The following is a 15,696-nucleotide window of genomic DNA, read 5'->3' on the forward strand; positions in this document are numbered from 1 at the left end:
AATATTAGTTATTATTGCATTTGATATATAATTATAATAAAATAAAATATTCAAAAGTTTAAGAAATATTAAATACGAAATTTATAAAAAATTAATAATTAAATAAACATTTAATTAAATATATTTAAATAAATAAAAACTTTTAAAAGAAATAATAAAAAAATAGCACAAATCAAAAAAAGATATAAAAGTATCTAGGTGAAATGAAAATATTTTATGAGAGAAGAGTATTTAATGTGTATAAAATGTCTCAATGACATACCATATATAGACAAATAAATGAAAACTATTTAAATAAAAAATAATTTATAATTGAATATTATTTAATTGAAAAATGATAACAAAAATATTCAAATTCAATTTTTATAATGGTAAAATATCTCCTATTTACTTGAATATTTCAATTAAATCGTCATAAGTTAGTCATAATGATAATAATAATAAGTATTAATTAATCTTAGAAAAGTGAAATAAAAAAAATATTAAATTATTAACATAAAAATAATATATATTAACTATAAATAAATCAAATATCTATATTTTATTTTTATAATTTTTTATATACAATACATTTTTGTTTATGAAATTTTTTAACAAAGATTTCATAATAAAAAAAATAAAAAAATAATAATGTAATAAAAATATTTATTAAAAATATGAAATAATTTAAGGTTAATTAAATTATATAATAATTGTTATAAAATTATAAATTAATGGTCAATTTTCTTTAAACTAATAGTTATTAATGACATTTTATTATTATTATTATTATTATTATTATGGAGGGTAACATGTGACAAATAATATTTTTGCATAAATAAATTTATAAAAAAAATAATATAAATAATTTTTAAATATTATATTTAATCATAAATGGTCATAATTTATAAAAATCAAATTTAAAAGAAAATATTTTAAATCATAAATGTAAAGAAAATATTTTAAATCATAATGATAATTAAAAGAAAAATAAAAAAAATAAATATAAATTAGTATTTATAAAATAATATAAATAATTTTTAAATATTACATTTAATTATAAAATATCTTAATTTTTAAAAATTAAATTTTAAAGAAAATAATAATTTAAATCATAAATATTAAAGTAATATTGCAAATAACAATGATAATTAAAAGAAAAATAAAAAATAAATAATAATTAGTTTAAAAAAATATTTATAATTGATTATAAGATCACAAATTAATGATTAATTTTTTTAAACTACTAATCATTAATAACCTTTTATTATTATTATCATTATTTTAAAATTTTATTATTATATTATTATTGAGGTAACATGTGATAAATAATATTTTTACATAAATAAATTTATAAAATAATAATATAAATAATTTTTAAATATTATATTTAATCATAAAATATTTTAATTTTTAAAAATTAAATTTAAAAAAAAATAATTTAAATCATAAATGTTAAGGTAGTATTATAAATAATAATGATAATTAAAAAATAAATAAAAAAATTAATAATAATGAGTATTTATAAAATAATATAAATATTTTTTAAATATTGTATTTAATTATAAAAGTCTTAATCTTTAAAAAATTGAAATTTTTAAAAAATAAATGTTAAGGTAGTATTGTAAATAATATTGATAATTAAAAAATAAATAAAATATTTAAATAATAATTAATATAAATGATAATATTTATGAAATATGACATGTGATAAATTTTTTAAAAAAAGTGTTACATATTACTCACTTGAAATTACCCTTTTGCCCTTCATATATATATATATATATATATATATGGGGTGTGAAAATAGTAAATAATGAAATGACGAAAAAGGATAAAGAAAAAAATGGAGAGGATAAATAATAAAAAGAATCATAATATAAAATTTTTAAATGAAGCTAATTAATAAAAATATAAAAAGAAATAATATATATTTTTTATATTTTAAAAAATAAATATAAAAATATAAAAATAAAAATAATTATAATTCTTTAAAAAATATAAAAATAAAAATAAAAATAATTATAATTCTTTACCTTCTTTTATTATACTTAATTAAAATATAAAAAAAATTAAAATTTAAGGACTGGATAATGTCTTTTAGACTGCCATAATTTAGGAATGAAAAAGTAAATTAAAAAAAAAAAAGCATTTTGCTAAAAAGGCCCGAATGATCCATCCTTGGATAGACAAGGATCCACGTGATATTGATACTCTTCGTAATTGCTTTTTATGGTTTGCTATGAGGTTCCATTTGGATTGAAATTGGAAGGTTTTGGATTGGAGCCACGTGTAATTTTAGAAACATAATTAAAATTATAATATCACCTTCACATAAAAATGAGATTAATAATTATTAAATTAAATATTTATAATAAAAATTTATATAATTAATTATAAAATATACATAATTAAAATAATAATAGTTTACATTAACTTATATTAATAAAGATATTTTGTATAAATTATTTTTGATTTTATATAAAAATAAGTTTAATAATTATTATATAGAAAATTTTATTAATATATATCAAAATAATAAATATTTAATTTTACATATAATTACATTTCTCATAATTATGATCAAAACAAGTAAAACTCTAATAATAGAGATAATAACAAATTAAATTTTTATAGATGTTCAAATTTATTAAATTTTTATAGATATTCAAATTTATTAAATTTTATTAAAATAAATTTAGATAATATATAATTAAATTTAAATTTAAAAAATAATATCGTGAAATATTCAAATTTTATATATTAATATATATTATTATTAAATTTTTTTATAATAATATTTATAAATTTTATTTTAAATAAATAAAATTTAATTATTTATAAATTATTGAATTTTATAATATAAATTATTAATAAATAATATTTTATATAAATTATTAATTAAAATATATAAAATTAATAATTAAAAATAAATTTTAATTAAATTTAAAAAGTTTAATTTTATATAATTGCATTTATAATAATTATGATCAATAACAGTAAAATTCTAATAATAGAGATGGTAATAAATTAAATTTTCATAGATATTCAAATTTATTAAATAATATATAATTAAATTTAAATTTAAGTGGTGAATTTAAATAGAGTTTAGATATTATATATTAGTATTTATTATTATTAAATTTTTTATAATAATATTTATAAATTTTATTTTAAATAAATAGAATTTAATTATTTATAAATTATTAAAATTTTAAAATATAAATTATTGATAAATAATATTTTATATAAATTATTAATTAAAATATATAAAATTAATAATTAAAAATAAATTTTAATTAAATTTAAAAAGTTTAAAAAATATTAATGATGTTTGGGCGTGGGCAAGGTGGGCAGGCGGCACCTTGCCCGCTGGCTTCTAGAGGGTCAGGAGACCAATCCAACCCCAACACAGAGATAGACCAAAAATCCAAAATTTACGCGAGTAAAGAATCCCAAAAGCATCGTATCCACGTGGCCAATTCCCAGACGCCTAAGCTGAACGAAACGTGGATACTTTTTCTAGATTTAGTTACATGTCGACACGCGTCCACATGGAAAGCGCAACTTGTCTTGGTTAACACAGTCTCCAAAACGACAAAACATAACAGTTGTTATTTTAGAAAAAGGTGTCTTCCCTGCGTGTCAATCTGCCGTCTCTCATGATGGCCACTTGGCTCTCTCCAACACACTTTTCTTCTCTAACGTGAAGGGTATTTTTGTCTCTCCATAAATAATATATAGATAAATTATTAATTTTTTTATTATGAAACATGGTTCTTAGTTTTCAAAATTAAATAATTTAATTATTATATTTTAACTTCGTTAAATTAAAATTTTTTTTTTCTTTAATTTTTTTTCTATAATTGAGAGTAGTATAATTTTATTTTTTTAATTTTTTTACTAGTAAAAAGACACATTTAATTCAGGGTTAAGATATATTTTTAATAATTTTATTAAAATATAAAATTTCATATAAATTATATATAATATTTTAAATGAGATATTAAAGTACCAACTCTCGATTAACATTTGACTGTGAGTAATGTATGTAAGGCCCTATCGGCCTAAGTATTAAATCTGAGAAAATTTTTTACTATATTCATTCCATCTAGCAAGACACGCACATATCCAGCTCAATGATAAAATATATAATTTTATTGCACAATTTAATAATTTTAAAATATTTAAAATATAAATTAATTTTGATATAATTAAAAGATGAAAAATATTTATTTTTAAAAGTATTTTATTTATTTTTTATTTTAAAAAATCGATATATATATATGTATTTTTTTAATTTATCAATAATATTTTCTTTTACTTTCTTCTTCTATTATTATTATTATTATTATTATTATTATTATTATTATTATTATTATTATAATAATTGGTTTCTGTTACCCAAACCCCCTCGCCTCTCTTCTCTTTTCTCGTCCCTGTTCCTTCGGCTTCCGTTTTCGTTGTTTTATTCTGTTTCTGTCCCCCCCAATACACTCTTTAGTCCCTTCTGGGTTTCTTGATTCTTCTTTTTTTTTTTTTTTGGAAAAATTTTTGGTTTCTCGTGATCGTGAGTTCTTGCTCATCCTAAAGTCAATAATAAAATTTACCAGTTTTTATCTGATTGAATAGCAGAGAACAGAAACGTTTCTGTTTTGGGGTTGTGGGTCGCGGCTTTGGGTTTTAATTGTAATGCTCTTTGGTGCATATTCATTAAAGAAGATAGTAAAAATCAAGTCTTTTTTAGACATGGGTTTTTCTAAGTTAGATCAAAGATTTCCTTTTGTTTTCCATTCTCTGTTTCATCGCCTCAAGAATATTGTCTAGTACACTGGAATACTCGTCTCTGTTTTATTTTCCCTGTTTCTGTATTCGAGAAAACAAAAAACAAACATGGGTGAGGAAGATGATAACAGAAACAGAAGCAGAAACAGAAGCAGCAGCACTAGTAGCAAAGCAATGGAGAGCCTTTCTTTGGAAATAAACAGATACCCAAGAGATCTGTTGCAGAGATTTATATCAAGTGACATCCAGCAGCAATACAAAACGTCACCAAGTGAAGGAGAAGATACAGAGGAGATTGAACTGAATCTGGGACTATCATTGGGAGGCAGATTTGGGGTTGACAAGTCTGCAAATAAACTGATACGATCATCTTCTATAGCTGGCTCAATACCACTAGCGAGAGAGAATGATGCATTTAATACACCTCCTGCGTCTTATCCTGTCCTTATGAGGACATCTTCTTTGCCTACAGAGACAGAGGAGTGGAGGAAGAGAAAAGAAATGCAGAGTTTTAGGAGAATGGAAGCCAAGAGAAGAAGAAGCGAAAAGCAAAAGAACTTGAATGCTAATTGGAGAGGAGACCTGAATTTGGAGGAAGACAGAAGGGGCTTGAATGCGACTAGAGGGAATTGGACACCCACATGGACTAGGCAGGATGTTTTCGGGGCAATGAACCTGAATAGGGGTACTACTTTAAAGGGATTGGCGGGGACGCAGCAGGGTTCACAAGGGTCCGTGGAGTCTCGAGGAGGAAGCTCTTCTGGGGTGTCAGAAATGGAAAGCAAGCCTGTTCAAGGTTCTATTTCATTTTTTTTAACTCCCCTCTCCCTATTTTCTTCTGTTTTCAGTTTAATTGTTTCACTTTATTTATTTTTGGGGAGAGTTTTGGATTGGAATGGATGATTTCTATGTTTGGTTATTTTGAACATATATTTTTATGTTAGGTTCTGTGTGTTGGTTGGGGAATAGTTCCTTTCTTGAGTTGTTAGCACTACTATTCTTTGAAATAGTTTTGTGAATGTCATCTGCTAAGATTTTGGTTGCTTAGAGAGAGTTGGAAAAGAGTGCTAAGTTTGTTTGTTTTCAATAAATGCAACTTTTACTCGACTAATATAAATGGTTGTGTTAGGTCATGTTGACCGAATGGAGTAAATTTTGCTTTCAAGAACTTCGAAGAAAATAATGGATTTTGGGGTTCAAAGAAGGTGGCGTATAATGTTTATTTAAAGCAAGGAATTTGGAGGGGTAATGAGAACATATTAGTTGAAGATGTTAATAATGATTGTTTGATTGCTATTGGTGGGAATTAAATGGCTGTAACTTAACATTCAATTTGTTTACATTATTGATAATTTGATATTTTGAGTGTTGGGCACGGAAAGAGTCGTACTCATATAAGAGTTGCAGAGATGAGAATGTTAAGGTGTATGAGTGGCCATACTAGACTAGATAAAGTTCGTAACGAGAGTATCAGAGAAAAGGTAGGAGTAGTTCCAATTGAAGATAAGTTGAGAGAAGTGAGATTGAGGTGGTTTGGTCATGTGAAGCGTAGACAAGTAGAGCACATTAGGTTAGAGGATAGAAAGAAAAAAAGGGGTAGACCTAAATTGACTTGGAGGAGAGTAGTACAACATGATCTAGAAGCATTACACATTTCTGAGGATTTAACCCAAAATCGTTCAGAGTGGAGAAAGCGAATCCATATAGCCGACCCCAAATTTTTGGGATAAAGGCTTAGTTGAGTTGAGTTGAGTATTGATAATTTGATATTTGAGTTCGGTGGATAGTATTTGTGTCAATCAGTTTTAGCCTGTGGGCTATTACTAGAAGTTATTTGACGTTTGACCAACCTGATTGAGCAAATGGTTTAAGCATTTTATTCAATTTAAGAGTGTGCCCATAGTTCTTATTATTAGTAATATGTAATTTTTGCTAGAAAGGGAGGCCTCATTTGTGGTAATAGGTTTTCCTCAATTGATGTCTGCCATGATTTTTGCTGTTGTTGCAACCAAAAGAGATGCACCCTTTTGGTAAGTGCATCAGTATAAAATTTTGTTCTTCCTAGACTAGGCCTAAATTGCATAGACACTACAACCTTGTTTTGTACTTTAAACAATGCTTCTTGTGTACCCACTTGGGGGGTACAAATAAAAAGGGTAAAAACATTCCAAGATGAGGAAGAGATAGAGATTCGGTAGTCTACTTTCTTAATTGGTTTTTCGATTAATGACCAAGGTGTGCTCAGACAAACCTATGCGTATGGAGAGCAAATTTCGTGAAGGATAATCATATTGTTTTGCTTAGAAATGGTGATAGTTAATTTGGAGCAAGAATCTGATAAATGGATTTTTTTGTGGGTATGAGTGGCATAGAGCATGTGTCAAGCATGTCTGGAGGGAGTGATGAAGGATTGAAGGTAGAAGGACCACAGTGAATGTTTAATGACTCTTGCCAGCACAAAAATTGCCCCTTTTGTATGGCTGGTAGTGTTGATGCCATAAGGATCTCATTTTGGTAGATGTATTACTTGGGCTATGATGTATAAAAGGTGGCTGTATGCTCCCCTTTTTTATGCGGGGACCATGTTCATCTATTACCTGTTTCTCCAACAGACCAGAGGAGCCTGGTTGAGATCAAACAGCAATGGCGCTGACTAGGTTGTCTTACTGCAGGTTGACTATCTGACATTGCATGTTGTTGAGATTAGTTAAGCATGTACAATTGTCCTATCAAGCAAAATAACCCTGTGAACCATTCTACTTTTTTAGTTAATTTCATTTTATATGACTTCTACGAGTGGGTACATGATAGCTTGGATATTGGTTAAAGCTTCTTGAGAGATCCATACTCCTAACAGGTCTATCCAGTTTTCTGTCTCAAAGTTTTTATTTCTTGTTGATGTGCTGCACTCGTCAAGTTTTTAAGGGCTTGTTCTATTCATTGTTGAGCTTCACCCATGGTATAGATTTTCTCTTGAAGAGAAGTTGATTTTTTTTTGCTATTAGCTAAGTTCGTAACTGTTATTTCCTAAAACTTGTGACTTTCAAATTCAAAGAAAGTACAGTTAAATAACAAAATCCAAGTTTTTTTTCTTGGGAGGTTTTAGGAGTTTCTCAATCACACATGGACAGATATATTCAAAAAATGAAGAAGGTGAAGGGTGAAAGCTACAGGGATTTGCAAGTTTAATTTTCAAGGTGCGATTTTTAGTTTCTTGGAGGATGCTATTTGAATTGCAAATTTGAAATGAAATTCATCATGGAGAACAGAGAAAAGGGGGTGGGCGTGGGGAGGATGGTGTTTATGCCCGATGATAATGCTGAAGGCAAATGGCTACAAGATTCAGGGTGCTGATATTGTTTATTGGAAGTCATCCTTCCATGAACTTGCTTGCTTAGTAAGTGGGCTAGGTTTGACTTGAAAAATGACAACACTAGAGCAAAATGGAGAGCTTTTCTGTAACTTACTGAAATAGGTTATTTTGGACTCTGCAGTTGTTGTTGAGTATCCTTGCTTTTGACTTTGTAAGTTCCGGCTTTCTTGAATTGTATCATTTGCTTTTTTTTCGGTTGTCTGATTTACTAAATGGGTGGCACTGATAGTTGAAAGAATCTAATGTGATCTTTTTGTAATTGCGTATCTTGGATGCATGTGCAAACTATTTATTTGAATCTGCTGCAAGTGAATGAAGAACATGGAGAAATAACAACTGAAATTTATCTTGTATACTCTTATGCATCACAGGATCAAGCAGTGGTGGTGAAGCGAGAAGCCCTATGAGTAATCAATCCTTTCAAGTTCGAAGCAATCAAGAAGCTGTTGGTTCTTCAGGGAAAAAGATGAGTGAAAACATATGCAGAACTTCCACACAAGAGATGGAGAATCCATCCAAGAAGCATGATTCTGCTGAAAATAGACGGAAGGAAATTGGGACAAATGCGGTGGAAGACATGCCGTGTGTCTTCACGATAGGAGATGGTCCGAATGGGAGGCGAGTAGAAGGCATTCTGTACAAGTACGGTAAGGGCGAGGAAGTGAGGATAATGTGTGTATGCCATGGCAGCTTTCTCTCCCCAGCTGAGTTTGTCAAGCATGCAGGTGGGGGTGATGTTGATCACCCTCTTAAGCATATTGTTGTAAATACTTCAGTTAGTTCCCTTTTTTAACCGAATATTCATGTCACCCCCCTTGAGAGAGAATTTTTAGAAGATAGATTTTATTTTATTTGTTTCTTTTTTGAAATTCTTGACAGAAAACATAATATAATTTACTAGTTTTCCATGGTTTGGAAGAAACTTTCAGCTGGTCTGCTAAAATTTTTCTTTTGTTTTCCATCTATTGCTTGTGTGTATGATTGAGGGAAAACCAAGGCTGTTTCTTCTAGAGATAATTTGATCTAACAGTCAATAAATAATTGGGAAAAGTTTAAAAAAACAAAAGACATATCATGGAAAAGTTTAAAAAAACTCTATCCCTAGAGCTCATCTAGTTAGCAATCTAGATGAAGTTTTTTTTTTAAAAAAAATTGCTATTAAAAAATATCATTTTAAATATATTAATTAGAATTTTAAATTAAATTTAATATATTTTAATTATCAAATTTTAAAGTAATTAAATAATTATTTAATCTATTTTTTCACTATATTAAAATTAATATTTTATTTAAAAAATAAGTTTGAACCAGAATAAGAGAAAAAAAAAACCTTACCTCCTTACAAGGGTTGTTAATAGTGGACTTGAACCTACTTATTAATCTCCATTACCTTTATAATTCTTGTCAACTCTACACTTACATATAAAATTAGGGTAGGCCAATGTGGAGAGCACCTTTTGGTTGTAAGTGATACAAAACCTTTTAGGCATCATACCAAAAGAAAAAGAGGGATAAAATCAATCTTGATAAGATTTAATTTTTATTATATTGTTTGACAAATTTTATTTTATTTTGAAAAATTAATGATGATTGACCTTTACTATTTATTAATTCTTGTATTCTAATTACACCATGACCTTACTAAAGATTGTGGATTTGGGATGGTTCTAATGTGATGGATTATCTCTTATTTTCAAATGTAGTGGCTGCTTTAAACATGATTTTTTTTTAAATAATAATAATAATAAAAAAGGGATACCTTTAAACAATGGGTTGGTTTTATTTTTCTTTCTGGTCATAAGTTGAATTATTTTGAGAAATTTATAATTTGGTCTCTAAATTTTATGTATATTACACTTTGATCTTTAGATTTTGAGAAATTAATTATTTACTCTCTAAGTTTTATACTATATTACACTTTAATCATTGGATTTTGAGAAATGAATTATTTAATCTCTTTAATTTTAATATATAGAATAATTTAGTTTCCATTAACAGAAGAATTAAATTATTCTATATATTAAAATTATATGAATTAAAGTATGATATAGTACAAAATCCATTTACTAAATAATTATTTTTTCAAAATGCAGATATTAAAATATAATATAAGATAAAATTCAGGGATCAAATTGTAAATTTTTTCATTCATTTTTAGCTTCATTGATCAATATGTCAAGATTCACATTTTATTATCACATTCAAGGTGTTGGAATTTAAAGGAGTACATTGGGTGGGTGCTACTTGTCTTTGTTGAACTCAGTAGTCTTCCAAAGTGACCATGAATTAACAAAGGACAAAGCCCTCAGAATTTCCAAAGATGGACCTCTCCTTAGCAAGTTAACATTCCCACGTTAAATTTACCCGGCTCCATAAAAAGGAAGGAAAGATAACTTTCTCATTTACTATAACGTCTCCAGAACTTGAATTGGTTTCCTAGGAGCTGTGGACAAGTTACTGAAATAGGAAAAGCTTGCAGACTCTAATGGGTACATTCCCTGACAAAGAGACAGTAATTATAGCTGTTTTCTGCTCTCTCTCAATATATATATATATATATAGATGACTACAGAATCCAAACTCATATTTAGCATAAACCTGAAGCCTGTCATTTTCCAGCAACTCTTTACTTTTCCTAGGATGACATGATATTGATCTTCCAGACAGAAGAACAACGATCACATTCCATGACAAAGTGATCACTAATCCTATGCTCTATCAATTTAACTATGATAATTTCCATCGGTCTAATGCAAGATGGAAGGAGTAAGTTATAACATCAACAGTAGCTTTGGGTTAATATCAGATGGATGACTGTCATGGGATTTGCAGCAAATTTATAAATTACAAGATGCATTTTCTCTACTTATTTTATACCTTCTACCATCTACATTTCGCATGTACACATTCGTAAGCTTCTTTGCCTTGCTAACATTAGGAAGGTTGAATTTGCTTCAACTGCTGGACAACTTGCCTCATGGTAGGCCTGGTTGAGAGGGTCTCAACTGTACATCTGACAGCCAAGTGCAGCATTTCCACCAGATCATCTTGGGGACCTGAATCCCATAACCCTGCATTGAAGACATCTTCTGCTTGGCCATGTCGCATCAGCATGCAGGCCCAAGAAACAATATTGAAACCATTTTCATGTGAAGAAAACGATGGATCCAATGCTTTCTTATCTGATATCAGCTCAAGCAGAACCACGCCATAGCTATAAACATCAGCCTTCTCGGACACACGACAGGTCATAGCATATTCTGGTGCAACGTATCCAAATGTTCCGGCCACACCAGTTGTTGCATGGGTTTCAGAAGTTCCCAAGAGCCTAGATAACCCAAAGTCAGATAAATACGCGTTCAAGTCATTATCCAACAATATGTTACTAGGCTTGACATCGCGGTGTAGAACGCGAGGAGCACATTGATGATGGAGATAAGAAAGTGCAGAGGCTATATCTAAAGCAATCTTGTGGAGAACCTTCCAATTAACAGCTATTGGTGATCTTTCCTTGATAAAATCTTCCAGATTACCTCCAGGCAAATAATTATATATGAGAAACATCTCAGTTTCATTGGCAAGGTACCCTATTAAAGTTACAAGATTAGGGTGCCTCATTCTACTGAGGGCCTTTATCTCAGCATGGAATTGTTGAACGCCTTGAATCCTTCCAACAGCAAGCTTCTTTATAGCCACTAGTGTCCCTGGAGAAATTTCAGCCTTGTAAGTGGCACCAAAGCCTCCACTCCCGATACAATTGCTTGCATTGAAGTTCCCAGTTGCTTCTACTATGTTCTCGTATAACAACGGAATCCCAATGTTAACAAAAACGGTAATTTCGTTTCGTTCAGAGACCTGAACCCTGGTGTTTGGTACCCATTTTTTTGTGTAGAAGAACAAAATAACTAGAACTAGAAGTATAGAAACAACAGCTGATGCAGATGCTATAGATGCAATCTCAATTGGCCTAAGACCAGTACTCTCACTTTTGGTTTCTGATGAAGAAGTTAAATCACTTGGTTGATCCCTATTGCTTCCTGTTGGATCTGGAGATGATGCAGAAAGGGAGAATGTGTCACAAGAGTTGGGAAAAGGATTTCCATGGGCGTTGCTACAATTCATGACCCTTCTATGCAAGGGCAATGGCTCTGATGGACCATTTGAAGACAGTGATCTCACATTATTGAAACCAGATGGGATCTGCGCTGAGAGTTTGCTGTTGTCAAGCAGAAAAGAAGTAAGATTTTCCAATTTCACAGTATTCTGTGGAATTTTTCCAGAGAGAGAATTTGGAGAAATTTCTAACTCTTGAAGAGAATCCGACTGCCCCAAACCAGAAGGGATGGCACCAATCAGGTTGTTACCAGCCAAGGAGATGTGCTTTAGGTACTTTAACCTATAGAGACTAGCTGGGATTTGACCCTGCAGTTTGTTCCCACTCAAGTTAAGGGCAACGAGAAATTTCAAATCCCCAATGCTTTGGGGTATTGAACCCGCAATTTGATTCTCAGAGGCATCCAAAAATCTTAGAGATCCACACATTGAACCAATATTCAATGGAATAAGACCAGATATCTGATTTTTGCTAACATTAATAATCATTCCATGCAATTTATCACACTTCCCAAATAAGATTCCAGGAAATGATCCAGTAAGCTTGTTTCTACTGGCAAGAAAAGCATAATCAGTCTGCTCTGCTAATCTCTCTGGTGCAATTGGCAGCCAACGAATTGGACCAGTGAAATTGTTTCCACCATAGTTGTGAATCACTGCCAAAGTGGCAGCAGAGAACGGCAAATGGTTTGCAAGGCGAGTTTTGTATAGTAAGAATGACACATACCCATGTGACGGATCACGGCCTTCACCAAGATCTGAATTTGAGGAGGGTACACGTGGGCAAACATTGTAATTAAATCTAGGTATGGAGCTGGACATGAGGTTCTGACTAACATCAAAGAAAGTCATACAAGGAACTGGAAGTTTCTCGTCGAGCTGCCCACTTAGCACGTTTGAACTCAAATCCAGGTAATACAACTTCTTGCATCTCCCAAAAATTCCATTTATTTCACCACCAAAACCATTATGTGCTAAGTTCACCATCTCCAAGCTCTCACAGCCACCCCAATTGCTTGGAAGCTTCCCTTCGAAAGTTACCCTCGGTGCCCAAAGCACTCTTAGCTTGGGAAGGGTTGTAATCTCAGTAGGAATAGACCCTCGAAAATGATTGTACTCATGATTAGAAACAGATGGCAAACTAGCCAACATCTCTCTGCTCTTATTTTTGTCATTCGGCCACGTTTCAAAAAGGTTCGAAAGAACAAGAACAGACAATTCAGCACAATTACCAAGCTCAGCAGGGATCACACCATTAATGAGATTCCTTGAAATGTCTAAAACTTCAAGCCTTCCAAGCTGGCCAAGCTCACGAGGAATCTCTCCATTCAACTTATTCGAAAACAACAAAAGCGTCCTCAACTGCCGACAATTTCCCAAAGTATCAGGAATCCCACCAAACAGGGAATTTCCAGACACATCAAGATGCTGAAGATACTGGCATTTACTTCCTAAAACAGCCGGAACAGTCCCACTCAGCTCATTATAAGCCAAATAAAGCCCTCTCAGCCTAAAGAAACTACCAACAAACCTGGGGATTGACCCCTTCAACTTGTTACCAGCTAAATTCAAAAACTCTAAACCAGCACATTTTGATAGAGAAATGGGAATCTCCCCATCAAGTCTATTAAACCCAAGATTCAAAACTCTCAATTTCCTTAACCCAACAAATCCAAAAGGCAATTTTCCGGTAAACAAATTCCCTTCAAGATCAAGCACTTCCAAATGCTCTAAACCCCATATTTCTAAGGGAATTTCACCACTAAGTTCATTATAAGGCAACGATAAAACTCTAAGCTGACTAAGTTTTCCAATCAACGGGGATAACTTCCCCTCTAACTTCCCGACACGATTAGAACAATTTCTCCTGATTCCAAACCTACGAAAAGGAAACTTTAAAGACTCGGAACAAGAAAGAGCCTGAGAATTACCTTCAAAACCATCATCACCGCCAGTAATACTGATGGAGACAACCCTGGATTTGAGGTTGCATGTGACACCAAGCCACGAACAATGATCAGAATTGCTAGAGTTCCAGCTGGAGAGAATCCCATGAGGATCAGAAACAAAGGACTTGAATTCCAGCAGAACTGATTTGTCAGAAACCACTCCCCCATAAACAGAAGAGCAAAAACAGAGCAGAAAGAAGATGATGATCACTGGGAACGAATTTCTTTTCATTTCCTCAAGAAATGGCGACAAAGAAGGAAACCCAGTAGAGTCCACAACCCTTACTCGTCTACCAAGAAAGCAAGAAATAGAAAGAGTCTATCTTGGCAGCAGGAAAACGATAAAAAAGAGTTTTTTTGGGGTTTCTGTGGAGGAAGCAGCGTTTTCTTTAGTCTTTCTTCCCCTACTTCTCTCCAGCTAGGACTCCACTGGTCTACGATTTTTTTTCTATTAAGTTAAAAGGTCTACGCGGCGGGGCCCGGCGGACTTTACTGGTGAGAGTGGGGTCCGCGGCGGGTCAATTACTGCATCAACCCGTCAACACACGGCAGCTTCCTGTGAGACCAAGCGCATCGTGGGTCCATGTTTGTTTATCCACATGGCACAGTGTAATACGTTTCGTTGGATATTTTGGGCCCCAAAAGCTTCCGGTTGGTGGCCGGCCATGACGTCATTGCCATGGCACAAGGGAATCGGCTCCTCATCTCATTACTACATGATGAAACGTTGTCCTCTAGCACGTCCAACCAACCAATGATGTTGTGTGTGTATATATATATATATATATATATATTGAAAAATTTAAGACATTTAATAAAAAATATTTTTATAATTAAAAAAATTAAATAAAATAATTTATTTTTTTAAAAAAGAGAAAATATTTTTTATTTTTTAAATTTTAATAATTTTATTAAAATATAAAAATACTTTTAACTTAATATTATAATTAAATAAATATATAAATTATTTTTCATAAAATAAATGATATTAAAATATCTCTTAATTTTTATAAAATATATAATATTTTTAAAATTAAATAATTTAATGGGCAAAATTTATAATTTATTTTTATTTAATTTTTTATTTAATTGACTATTAATTATAATAAAAATAATTAAAATATCATTAGTTTTATATATTTTCTAACTATTGATTTAATTTTTAAATTTTATATTATAAATAAATTAGTCTCTTGCTTTAAATTTTATAAACAAAATAGTTTCTTAATTTAAATTATTTTATTTATAATACAAAACTTCATGGGTTAAATTATTTAAATTAAAAAATATATATAGAGTTAAAGGTGTTTTAGTCTTTTTTACTATAATTAACTATAATTAGATGAAAAATTAAACTTGTAGGTTTTATTAAATTTCAAGAATTAAATTGTAGATTATTATATATATATATATATATATATTTGCCTAAAACTGTAAATTTCAGATAAATTTAATCTATTAGAGACTAAATTTAAAAAAGAATTTCATTTTAAATGG

General features: G+C 30.1%; 2 protein-coding genes across 2 annotated transcripts; one reads left to right on the forward strand and one right to left on the reverse strand.

Annotated features, from left to right (window-relative positions):
- Positions 1–4,384: 4,384 nt before the first annotated feature.
- On the forward strand, positions 4,385–9,080 carry LOC110652121 (ninja-family protein AFP2). Its single transcript, XM_058153976.1, has 2 exons — positions 4,385–5,560; positions 8,509–9,080. The coding sequence occupies exons 1-2, from the start codon at positions 4,873–4,875 to the stop codon at positions 8,928–8,930; spliced, it is 1,110 nt and encodes a 369-aa protein (XP_058009959.1). The 5' UTR covers positions 4,385–4,872; the 3' UTR covers positions 8,931–9,080.
- Positions 9,081–10,516: 1,436 nt separating this feature from the next.
- On the reverse strand, positions 10,517–14,630 carry LOC110652120 (LRR receptor-like serine/threonine-protein kinase RPK2). The gene has a single exon (XM_021807632.2). The coding sequence runs from the start codon at positions 14,429–14,431 to the stop codon at positions 11,072–11,074; it is 3,360 nt and encodes a 1,119-aa protein (XP_021663324.2). The 5' UTR covers positions 14,432–14,630; the 3' UTR covers positions 10,517–11,071.
- Positions 14,631–15,696: the final 1,066 nt, after the last annotated feature.

Source organism: Hevea brasiliensis, chromosome 9, assembly GCF_030052815.1.
Source record: "Hevea brasiliensis isolate MT/VB/25A 57/8 chromosome 9, ASM3005281v1, whole genome shotgun sequence".
NCBI lineage: Eukaryota > Viridiplantae > Streptophyta > Magnoliopsida > Malpighiales > Euphorbiaceae > Hevea > Hevea brasiliensis.

Bases quoted from the DNA above. Each gene is read 5' to 3' on its own strand.
- LOC110652121 (XM_058153976.1), top strand. From the start codon at position 4,873: ATGGGTGAGGAAGATGATAACAGAAACAGAAGCAGAAACAGAAGCAGC. The intron at 5,561-8,508 runs GTTCTATTTCAT...TATGCATCACAG, and splicing joins GGAAAGCAAGCCTGTTCAAG to GATCAAGCAGTGGTGGTGAA.
- LOC110652120 (XM_021807632.2), bottom strand. From the start codon at position 14,431: ATGAAAAGAAATTCGTTCCCAGTGATCATCATCTTCTTTCTGCTCTGT.